We start from the raw sequence: 11,294 nt of genomic DNA, 5'->3' as shown, positions 1-11,294 counted from the left end.
TGAAGTCAGTGTTAAATACAATGTATGAAATGTATATATACAGTAATAAAATACCATTTTGAAAATGAAAATCAATTTAAAAATGAAAATAAAATAGGTAAAAATTGAAGTGAAGTAAGTCAATGTTAAATACAATGTATGAAATGTATGTATACAGTAATAAAATTACCATTTTGAGAATGAAAATCAATTTAAAAATTAAAATGAAGTCAATATTAAATACAACATATGAAATGTATATATACAGTAATAAAATACAATTTTAAAAATGAAAATCAATTTAAAAATTGAAATAAAATAGGTAAAAAATTAAAATGAAATAAGCAATGTTAAATACAATATATGAAATGTATATATACAGTAATGAAATACAATTTTAAAAATGAAAATGAATTTGAAAGTTAAAATAGGTAAAAATTAAAATGAAATAAGTCAATATTAAATACAATATATGAAATGTATATATACAATAATATTTTTTGCTGTTTTCTCTCTGATTTTGGGGTTTTTTTGGTGTTTTCTCTGTGATTCTGGGTTTTTTTTGGTGTTTTATCCCTGATTTTGGGGGTTTTTTTACTCTTTTCTCTTTGATTTTGGGGTTTTTTTGCTATTTTCTCTCTGATTTTGGGGTTTTTTTTGCTCTTTTCTCTTTGATTTTGGGGTTTTTTTTGCCATTTTCTCCCCGATTTTGGGGTTTTTTTGCAGTTTTCTCCCTGATTTTGGGGGTTTTTTTCTGCTTTCTCCCTGATTTTGGGTTTTTTTTTTTTTTCTGCTTTCTCCCTGATTTGGGGATTTTTGCTGTTTTCTCTCTGATTTGGGGTTTTTTTGCTGTTTTCTCTCTGATTTGGGGTTTTTTTCTGTTTTCTCCCTGATTTTGGGGATTTTTTGCTCTTTTCTCTCTGATTTTGGGGATTTTTTTGCTCTTTTCTCCCTGATTTTTGGGTTTTTTTGCTGGTTTCCCTCTGATTTTCGGGGTTTTTTGCTGTTTCCTCTCTGATTTTGGGGTTTTTTTGCTGTTTTATCTCAGATTTTGGGGTTTTTTTGCTGTTTTCTCTCTGATTTTGTGGTTTATTTTTCTTTTTCCAGTTTGAAAACGAGCTAATCAGCAGGCTGGACCAGGAGGTGGAGGGAGGCCGAGGGGATGAGCAGTACAAGATCCTGCTGGAGAAACTGTGAGTTTTACAGAGCACCTGGAGGCTCTTTTTAAATTTTTTAAAATCTTTTTTTACATTTATTGGGTTGTTTTTCTAATCCTAATTCATGGATTACTGTAGGGATCTCGGGGCTGTGCAGCTGTTCTGGGGCTGATTGCCCAAAAATTGAGTTTATTTTGTACCTTTAGCTGTCCTGAGCTGGAGATGGAATTCAGAGTCAGCCAGAGGGGCTGGGAGTGGGAAAACGTGGGGAGTTAAAACTCAAAGTTAAAACTCGGAGTTAAAACTCTAAGTTAAGTTAAAACTCCAAGTTAAAACTCCAAGATAAAACTCAAAACTCCAAGTTAAAACTCAAAACTCAAAGTTAAACCTTGGAGTTAAAACTCGGAGTTAGAACTCAAAGTTGAACTTAAGAAGTTAAAGTTAAAACTCAGGAGTTAAAACTCAAAGTTAAAACTCAGGAGTTAAAACTCAAGGTTAAAACTCAAAACTAGGAGTTAAAACTCAAAGTCAAAACTCAAAGTTAAAACTCGAAGTTAAAACTTGGAGTTAAAAGTCAAAGTTAGAACTCAAAAATAAAACTCGGAGTTAAACCTCAAAGTCAAAACTCAAACCTCAAAGTTAAAACTCAAAATTAAAACTCACTCAAAATTAAAACTCTTAGTTAAAGCAAATCACATCTTTTAGCACCAAAAACTCTTTTTTTTTCTCACCCAATCCTGCCCTGAGTTGCCCCTCTCACCTCTGATTGCCCAGCACTGAGCACCACCCACAGAAACGCCGGAAAATCAGGATAATTCCCTCAAAATCCCATTTCCACCCCTCTGCCCTCTCCCTGCTCCCCGCAGGCTGCTGGAGCACTGCAGGAAGCACAAGTACCTGGCAGTGTGCTTGCATCACTCAGCTCTGATCACCCAGCACTGAGCACCATCCATGGAAATGCCAGAAAGTCAGGATAATCCACCCCAAAATCCCATTCTCACCTCCTGCCCTCTCCCTGCTGCCCGCAGGCTTCTGGAGCACTGCAGGAAGCACAAGTACCTGGCAGTGTGCTTGCATCACTCAGCTCTGATCACCCAGCACTGAGCACCACCCACAGAAACGCCAGAAAATCAGGATAATTCCCCCCAAAATCGCATTTTCATCTCCTGCCTCTCCCTGCTGCCTGCAGGCTGCTGGAGCACTGCAGAAAGCACAAGCACCTGGCAGTGTGCTTGCATCACTGAGCTCTGAGCACCAGCACTGATCACCACCCATGGAAATGCCAGAAAATCAGGATAATTCCCCCAAAATCGCATTTCCACCCTCTGCCCTCTCCCTGCTGCCCGCAGGCTGCTGGAGCACTGCAGGAAGCACAAGTACCTGGCAGTGTGCTTGCATCACTCAGCTGTGATTGTCCAGCACTGAGCACCATCCATGGAAATGCCAGAAAATCAGGATAATTCCCCCCAAAAATCCCATTTCCATCTCCTACCCTCTCCCTGCTCCCCGCAGGCTGCTGGAGCACTGCAGGAAGCACAAGTACCTGGCAGTGTGCTTGCATCACTCAGCTCTGATCACCCAGCACTGAGCACCACCCACAGAAACGCCAGAAAATCAGGATAATTCCCCCCAAAATCCCATTCTCACCCCCCTGCCCTCTCCCTGCTGCCTGCAGGCTGCTGGAGCACTGCAGAAAGCACAAGCACCTGGCAGTGTGCTTGCATCACTGAGCTCTGAGCACCAGCACTGATCACCATCCACAGAAACGCCAGAAAATCAGGATAATTCCCTCAAAATCCCATTTCCACCCTCTGCCCTCTCCCTGCTCCCCGCAGGCTGCTGGAGCACTGCCGGAAGCACAAGTACCTGGCAGGGTGCTTGCATCACTGAGCTCTGATCACCCAGCACTGAGCACCACCCACAGAAACGCTGGAAAATCAGGATAATTCCCCCAAAATCCCATTTCCACCCTCTGCCCTCTCCCCGCAGGCTGCTGGAGCACTGCAGGAAGCACAAGTACCTGGCAGTGTGCTTGCATCACTCAGCTCTGATCACCCAGCACTGAGTGGTGTGGTGTTTTTTTTTTTTGCTCTCCCTGCTGCCCGCAGGCTGCTGGAGCACTGGGAAGCACAAGTACCTGGCAGTGTGCTTGCATCCTCAGCTCTGATCACCCAGCATTGATCACCATCCACAGAAATGCCAGAAAATCAGGATAATTCCCTCAAAAATCCCATTTCCATCTCTACCCTCTCCCTGCTCCTCAGGCTGCTGGAGCACTGCAGGAAGCACAAGTACCTGGCAGTGCGCTTGCATCACTGAGCTCTGAGCACCAGCACTGAGCACCACCCATGGAAATGCCAGAAAATCAGGATAATTCCCCCCAAAATCCCATTCCCACCCTCTGCCCTCTCCCTGCTCCCCGCAGGCTGCTGGAGCACTGCAGGAAGCACAAGTACCTGGCAGTGTACTTGCATCACTCAGCGTGGTGTGTGGGGTGGTTTTTTTTGTTTGTGGTGTGGGTGGGGGTTGGGGTTTGTTGTGTGGTGGCACCATCCATGGAAACGCCAGAAAATCAGGATAATTCCCCCAAAATCCCATTCCCACCCCTCTGCCCTCTCCCTGCTGGGTGTGGGTGGGGGTTGGGTGTGTTGTTGTTGTGTGGGGTGTTTTTTGTTTGTGGGTTGGGTGGGGGTTGGGTGTGTTGTTGTCTGATCACCCAGCGCTGAGCACCACCCACAGAAACGCCAGAAAATCAGGATAATTCCCTCAAAAATCCCATTTCCACCCCCTGCCCTCTCCCTGCTCCCCTCAGGCTGCTGGAGCACTGCAGGAAGCACAAGTACCTGGCAGTGTGCTTGCATCACTCAGCAGTGAGTGTCCAGCACTGATTGGTGGTGGTTTTTTTTTGTTTGTGGGTGTGGGTGGGGGTTGGGTGTGTTGTTGTTGTGTGGCACCACCCATGGAAACGCTGGAAAATCAGGATAATTCCCCCAAAATCCCATTTCCATCTCCTACCCTCTCCCTGCTCCCTGCAGGCTGCTGGAGCACTGCCGGAAGCACAAGTACCTGGCAGTGTGCTTGCATCACTCAGCTCTGATCACCAGCACTGAGCACCATCCATGGAAACGCCAGAAAATCAGGATAATTCCCCCCAAAATCCCATTCCCACCCTCTGCCCTCTCCCTGCTGGGTGTGGGTGGGGGTTGTGTTTGTTGTTGTGGTGAGCACCACCCAGAAAGCGAAAATCAGGATAATTCCCCCAAAATCCCATTTCCATCTCCTACCCTCTCCCTGCTCCCTGCAGGCTGCTGGAGCACTGCCGGAAGCACAAGTACCTGGCAGTGTGCTTGCATCACTCAGCTCTGATCACCCAGCACTGAGCACCATCCATGGAAACGCCAGAAAATCAGGATAATTCCCCCCAAAATCCCATTCCCACCCCTCTGCCCTCTCCCTGCTGCCCTCAGGCTGCTGGAGCACTGCAGGAAGCACAAGTACCTGGCAGTGTGCTTGCATCACTCAGCTCTGATCACCCAGCACTGACCCACAGAAACGCCAGAAAATCAGGATAATTCCCCCCAAAATCCCATTCCCACCCTCTCCCTGCTCCCCGCAGGCTGCTGGAGCACTGCAGGAAGCACAAGTACCTGGCAGCCCCGGGAGAGGTGTTTGCCCTGCTGGTCAGCAGCCTGCTGGAGAACCTGCTGGACTACAGAACCATCCTCATGCACGACGAGAGCAAGGAGAACCGCATGAGCTGCACCGTCAACGTGCTGGTGGGTGATGGTTTTGGCCTTTTTTTGGGGTTTTTTTGTCGTTTTTATCCACTTTTTTGTGTGGTTTTTTTGTCGCTGTTGAGCCGCTAGCCGAGAAAAGGACCCAGTTCTCAGTGGCAAGGAGAAAAGACCTTTATTGTTTTGATTTCATCATATATAGAGAGTTTTCAAAGGTCACCCAGATTGGTCAGTCAGAAACCTCCCCCTAGGCCTGATTGGCCAGGCCTGAACTGTCCAAATCTTGGGACATTGTTTTTAATAACATCCAAACTTTATTTATAAAACACAAAAAGAATTCTCATGGGAAAGACCTGTGCTAGCCACAGTTTTTGACCTTTTTTGGGGTTTTTTTGTCATTTTTATCTACCCTTTTGTGTGGTTTTTTGTCGCTGTTGAGCCGCTAGCAGAGAAAAGGAGCCAGGTTCTCAGTGTGGCAAGAAAAGAGGAACTTTATTATTTTGATTTCAGCTTATATAGACTTTTCAGAGGTCACCTGTGGCTAGCACAGGTCTTTCTCGTGAGAACATTTTGCTGTGTTTTATAACAAAGATAAAGTTTGGATGTTTTTCAAACAGTGTCTCGAGATTTGGAGTTGGCCTGGCCGTCAGGCTAGGGGGAGGTTTCTGACTGACCTTGGGTGACCTTTGAAAGTCTATATATATATATTGAAATCAAAATAATAAACTCTCTCTTTCTTGCCACACTGAGAACTTGGGTCCTTTTCTCTGCTAGCGGCTCAACAGCAACAGTTTTTTGTCACTGTTGAGCGCTAGCAGGAAAATTGTGGATTCTCAGGTGGCATAGAAAAAGAGCTTATTTTTAATTCCAACTTATAGAGTTTTCAAAAGTCACCCAGATTGGTCAGTCAGAAACCTCCCCCTAGGCCTGACTGGCCAGGCCTGAACTGTCCAGATCTCGAGACACTGTTTTTAATAACATCCAAACTTTATCTTTGTTTATAAAACACAGGAGAAAATTCTCATGGGAAAGACCTGTGCTAGCCACAGGTTTTTATACTTTTTATATCTCCTCTGTGTGTGTTCTGTACCCTCAGCCTGCATGTTTGGGATTTTTGGGGTGTGAATGATGCATGGAGGGGCTTAGCTAAAACTGAGGTTAGATAAAATTAAAATAATAAAAAGCAGTTAAATTTATTGAAAGCCTTCAGGTGCACTCAGGGCACTCACAGCTCACCCAGGGCTACACCCAAAATGGACAGCAAATCACAAATTCTTCATACTTTATAAGTTTTTATAAGTCACGAGTTTTTCATCCTTTATAAATTCTGTCCATTTGCATCTCAGGGTTAATCCTCCAATTACAGCTTCAGCTAATGAAGTCAATCACTCCAAGTTTGCTCCCCCAGTTCATTCACTGCTGTTTCCATATCTTGGGGCTCTGAGACAGTGAGGTGTCCTTGAGTTTTGGGCTTGGAGAGGAATTGTTTTGGCTAAAAATGAGAGAAATCAGCTCAGCACCCTGAGTGGAGTCCAGAATTATATACTGAAGAATTACAGGATTATAGATGCATGAAAATATAGAAGCTAAAATCCTAAAACATCATGATATTCTAGCTTAATTTTGAGGTTCTGCAAGGCGGAAACACCAAACATTCACAGTAAAAAGCTAGAAATCTCTATGCTATCAAAAAATTGAGGTTTCAGTGTTGGTTGAAACCTCTCTGGAATATATTTTGCAAACTGAGCTCTAGCCTCATTTGGGGAGAGGTTCTTAAAACGGGGGAAACATTACTTCATTTATTAGGTTTCTTACTGGTGGATTTTAGACAGATAAACTAATTTGCAAATTCTGTAAAAATTCTATTTCCACCATATGGTGTGTGCATCTCGGGGTGTTCCACCTTTGCAGGGCTGTGCACCTAAAATCCTATTAAAACACCCAAATCCTATTAAAATACCTATTAAAAAACCCTTTTATCCCTTTAACCCTGCCTGCCTCAGAATTCTAAGAGCAGCCAGAGGCAGCAGTACAGGGCTTGGGACACCTCCCCTGGAATTTTGGGAAACCCCCTTGGATTTTTTTTTCACCTGGAGGAGGGTTTTGAGGAATTCTTTGTGGGTTTTTTGGTGAATGGTGTGGCCAAATCAGTCTGGAGCTGGAAATATAAAAAAAGGTGAGCAGTCCAAAATCGAGATACTGGCTGATCCTTGTGCACAGGGTGATGTGAGCCCTGGAATGCAGGCAGGGAAGATGGGAATTGGGAATCCTGGATCATTCTAGACGAGGAATTTCTCAGATTTTCCCCTTTCCTGGAGGTGCTGGTGGCCCCACCTGGCACTAAGGGGTGGATCCACCTGAGCAGCCAAAATACCACCAAAAATCCCTGAAATCCTCAAACTGCTGCCCAATTTACCTGTCTGGAGATGATTCTGCAGCCCTGTGCTGCTTGGCTTTATCCAAGTGTGATTTTTTCCATTGTTGGCAGAATTTTTACAAGGAGAAGAAGCGAGAGGACATTTACATCAGGTAGGTTAAATCCTTTTTTTCCTTCAGCCTGGAAAAAAACCTTTATTCCCTCGGTGTTCCCGTGGATCCAGGTGATTTTCCCATCCAGGAATTTTTGGTTTTGCTCAGGTATTTGTACAAACTGAGGGATTTGCACACAGACTGTGAGAATTTCACCGAGGCTGCCTACACGCTGCTGCTGCACGCAGAGCTGCTCCAGGTATTCAAACCAACCCAAAATGAGTTCCCTCTGGCAGCTTTGGGATTTAGATGGAGCAGAAATGGCTCAGAATTGACCAGTTTGGGGTTTTTTTCTGTTTTTAATATGGGTTTGAATTATGTGGTGGCAGTGGGTGTTTAGGGGATTGACAGCCTTGCGGATTACCCAGAAAAATGATGATAATAATGATATATATAATCAATAATTATATCATTATTTATATATATAATATTATATATAATATAATTATACAATGATATATGCATAATGATATAATTATTGATATTATTATGATATATATGTAAAATTATTGTATATATATTATATATCATAATAATATCAATATCATTATGGATCTATCATTGTATATATAATATTATAATGATATTGATATTATTATGATATATAATATTATATATACAATGATATATGCATAATGATATAATTATTGGTATTATTATGATATATATAATATTATATATACAATGATAGATCCATAACGATACAATTATTGATATAATTATGATATATATAATATTATAGATACAATGATAGATCCATAATGATACAATTATTGGCATTACTATGATATGTATAATATTATATACACAATGATAAATCCATGATGATACAATTATTGGTATTACTATGATATATATAATATTATATACACAATGATAAATCCATGATGATACAATTATTGATATTATTATGTTATATATAATATTATAGATACAATGATAGATCCATAATGATATATTAATTAATGGCATTATTATGATATTTTTATATTGATATTATAGATATAATGATGTTATATATATAATGATATATACATAACAATATAATTATAGGTAATGATACAATGATATATATAATGATAGACATATAACCTATAATAATTATACATTATAAAATCTATAAAACAAGCGATCTAAGTACATAATAACAATAAAAGCAAAACAATTCTTAGCATAAATGTATTAAATCCTCCTGGTGCTGCAGTGAGAAAATATCTTTATTTTTATCTCTGCAAAGCTTCCCTTGCTTTGCCGAGGGATTTGCTTGGAATCCCTCCGTAAGGATTTCTCTGGGAACATCATTCCAAATCCAGAATTCCAAAATTTCTCTCACTTTGCTTTTCCCCATCCATCCCTCCATCCATCCATCCCTCCATCCATCCACCGCAGTGGTCCGAGCAGCCCTGTGTCCCCCACCTGCTGCAGAGGGACACCTACTATGTCACCTCCCAGCAGGAGCTCAAGGAGAAGCTCTACCAGGAGATCATCTCCTTCTTCGACAGGGGCAAGGTGAGTGTCCAACCCACCCAGCCTGCCCTGGCAGTGCCCCTGGGGCTGGATTTGGGGTCTCCTGGTGGGGAATTCCTGCCTCAGGGGGTTGGGGTTGGTTGCAGGGGGTGAATGCAGATGTTGCACATCTGCTGGGGTTGCACATCATCTCCTGGGGTTGCACATCTGCTGGGGTTGCACATCTGCTGGGGTTCCACATCTCCTGGGGTTGCTCATCTGCTGGGGTTGCACATCACCTGCTGGGATTGCACATCATCTGCTGGGGTTGCACATCTGCTGGGATTCCACATCTGCTGGGGTTCCACATCTCCTGGGGTTCCACATCTCCTGGGGTTCCATATCTGCTGGGGTTGCACATCATCTGCTGGGGTTCCACATCTCCTGGGGTTCCACATCTGCTGGGGTTGGACATCTGCTGGGGTTCCATATCTCCTGGGGTTGCACATCTGCTGGGGTTCCATATCTGCTGGGGTTGCACATCATCTGCTGGGGTTCCACATCTCCTGGGGTTCCATATCTGCTGGGGTTGCACATCATCTGCTGGGGTTGCACATCTGCTGGGGTTCCACATCTGCTGGGGTTCCACACCAGGAATGTTGGGGTTTGTCCTGTTTGTGGTGGCCAAAGAGGCTGGGAAATGAGCCTTTTTAGGGTTCTGGGTGGGTGGGAACGGCACAGGGGTTTGCCTTCCTGCCTGTGGGCTGCTGGCAGGATTTTGGGGTTTGGGATGGCAGGGAGTGGGGCTTTCCTGGCTGACCTTGGAGAGGTGGTGAGGGATTCACCTTCTGCCAGGCTGAATGGGTTTGAGCTGCAAGAGGGGAAATTCAGGTGGGATTTTGGGCAGGAATTCCTCCCTGGGAGGGTGGGGAGAGGCTGGGATGGAATTCCCAGAGATCCCTGGAATTGTCCAAGGCCAGGCTGGGATCACCTGGGACAGCAGGAGATGTCCCTGGGGTGGCACTGGATGGATTTAAGGTCCTTCCCACCCAAATTCCACAATTCCCTGATGAGACAACCCCAAGGAAGTGCTGGCTGCAGCAGGAGGAGCCCAGCTGAGCCTCTCTCTGTGCTGCTCAGACCTGTCCTTCCTCCTTTTCCCTGCCAGGATCACAGACCTGTGATCTCAGATCTCCAAATTCCTCTGATCTGATTCCTCTCAGATCTCCAAATCACCAGATCTGCAGCACTGGAATAATTACTCCAAAAAAAAATAAAATAAAATTAATAAAGCACATCCCTCTCAGATCTCCAAATCACAAGGTCTGCAGCACTGGAATAATTACTCAAAAAAATTAAATTAATAAAGCACATCCTTCTCAGATCTCCAAATCACCAGATCTGCAGCACTGGAATAATTACTACAAAAAAAAAATTAATAAAGCACATCCCTCTCAGTTCTCCAAATCACCAGATCTGCAGCACTGGAATAATTACTCCCAAAAAAAAAAAAAAAATAAAGCACATCCCTCTCAGATCTCCAAATCACCAGATCTAAAGCACTGGAATAATTACTCCAAAAAAAAAAATTTTGTTTGTTGTGTTGTGGTTTTAAAAAAAAATAAAATTAATAAAGCACATTCCTCTCAGATCTCCAAATCACAAGATCTGCTGCATTGGAATAATTACTCCAAAAAAAAAAAATTAAATGAATAAAGCACATCCCAGAGTCTGAGGGAAACCTGGCAGAGCATGAAATAGAAAATCAGCTGCATTTTTTTGTTTACCTATCTGTGCTAATGAAGGCTTTTAACTGACTCTTTCATGTTTTTATGATTTTCCTCCTCCTCCTGCCTCTCCTGCCCTCTGTGGAGATGTGGGAAAAAGCCATTGAGCTGAGCAAGGAGTTGGCTGACATGTATGAAAATAAGATTTTTGACTACGAGGGACTTGGGAATCTCCTGGTGAGGCTTTTTTTTTCCCTCCATTTCCAGCAGGCTGCTGACTGCTTGAATTAATATTGCTGAGCTGGATAAGCCTAAAATAAATTTATGTTTGAAGGCAAACAAACCAGCTTAACCCCGTGGATTTGTAAAGCTTAGGAGTAAAATAAATATTTTCCTAGTTTCTTTGCACCCTCTAATTAAATTAGCATGACAATACTGTGTGCTGATGATGAGAATTCTTGATTTTAACCAAATAAAATTAACAACCAAACTGTATTTTAACCAAATAAAATTAACAACCAAAGTGTATTTTAACCAAATAAAATTAACAACCAACGTGTATTTTCAGCCTCCATCAATATCTCATCACCTTGTTATTTCTGTGGTGATGAACACAGAGCTGGAGAATCCTCCTGGCTCTGAAGTCTGCTTTTTGGGGTTACCAGATGGTCATTGTGTTCTTCCACAGCAGAATCATCTGCCCAGCTTGGATTCTGCCAGTT

General features: G+C 43.0%; 1 protein-coding gene across 1 annotated transcript in view; it reads left to right on the top strand.

Annotated features, from left to right (window-relative positions):
- Window positions 1–1,086: 1,086 nt before the first annotated feature.
- The window catches only part of LOC146420602 (dedicator of cytokinesis protein 5-like), a gene marked incomplete at its 5' end in the record, with an annotated part of 35,019 nt that continues 24,811 nt past the window's right edge, over window positions 1,087–11,294 (top strand). The window contains 6 exons of the mRNA XM_085048099.1: window positions 1,087–1,172; window positions 4,753–4,912; window positions 7,359–7,399; window positions 7,508–7,598; window positions 8,789–8,908; window positions 10,720–10,809. Coding sequence (XP_084904225.1) covers window positions 1,087–1,172; window positions 4,753–4,912; window positions 7,359–7,399; window positions 7,508–7,598; window positions 8,789–8,908; window positions 10,720–10,809 — 588 coding nt within the window. The remainder of the gene's footprint in view (window positions 1,173–4,752; window positions 4,913–7,358; window positions 7,400–7,507; window positions 7,599–8,788; window positions 8,909–10,719; window positions 10,810–11,294) is intronic.

The sequence above is a fragment of the Lichenostomus cassidix genome, unplaced genomic scaffold, assembly GCF_008360975.1.
Source record: "Lichenostomus cassidix isolate B80296 unplaced genomic scaffold, HeHo_3.0 HiC_scaffold_823, whole genome shotgun sequence".
Classification (NCBI taxonomy): domain Eukaryota; kingdom Metazoa; phylum Chordata; class Aves; order Passeriformes; family Meliphagidae; genus Lichenostomus; species Lichenostomus cassidix.
This window is presented reverse-complemented; position numbering and strand designations above follow the sequence as displayed.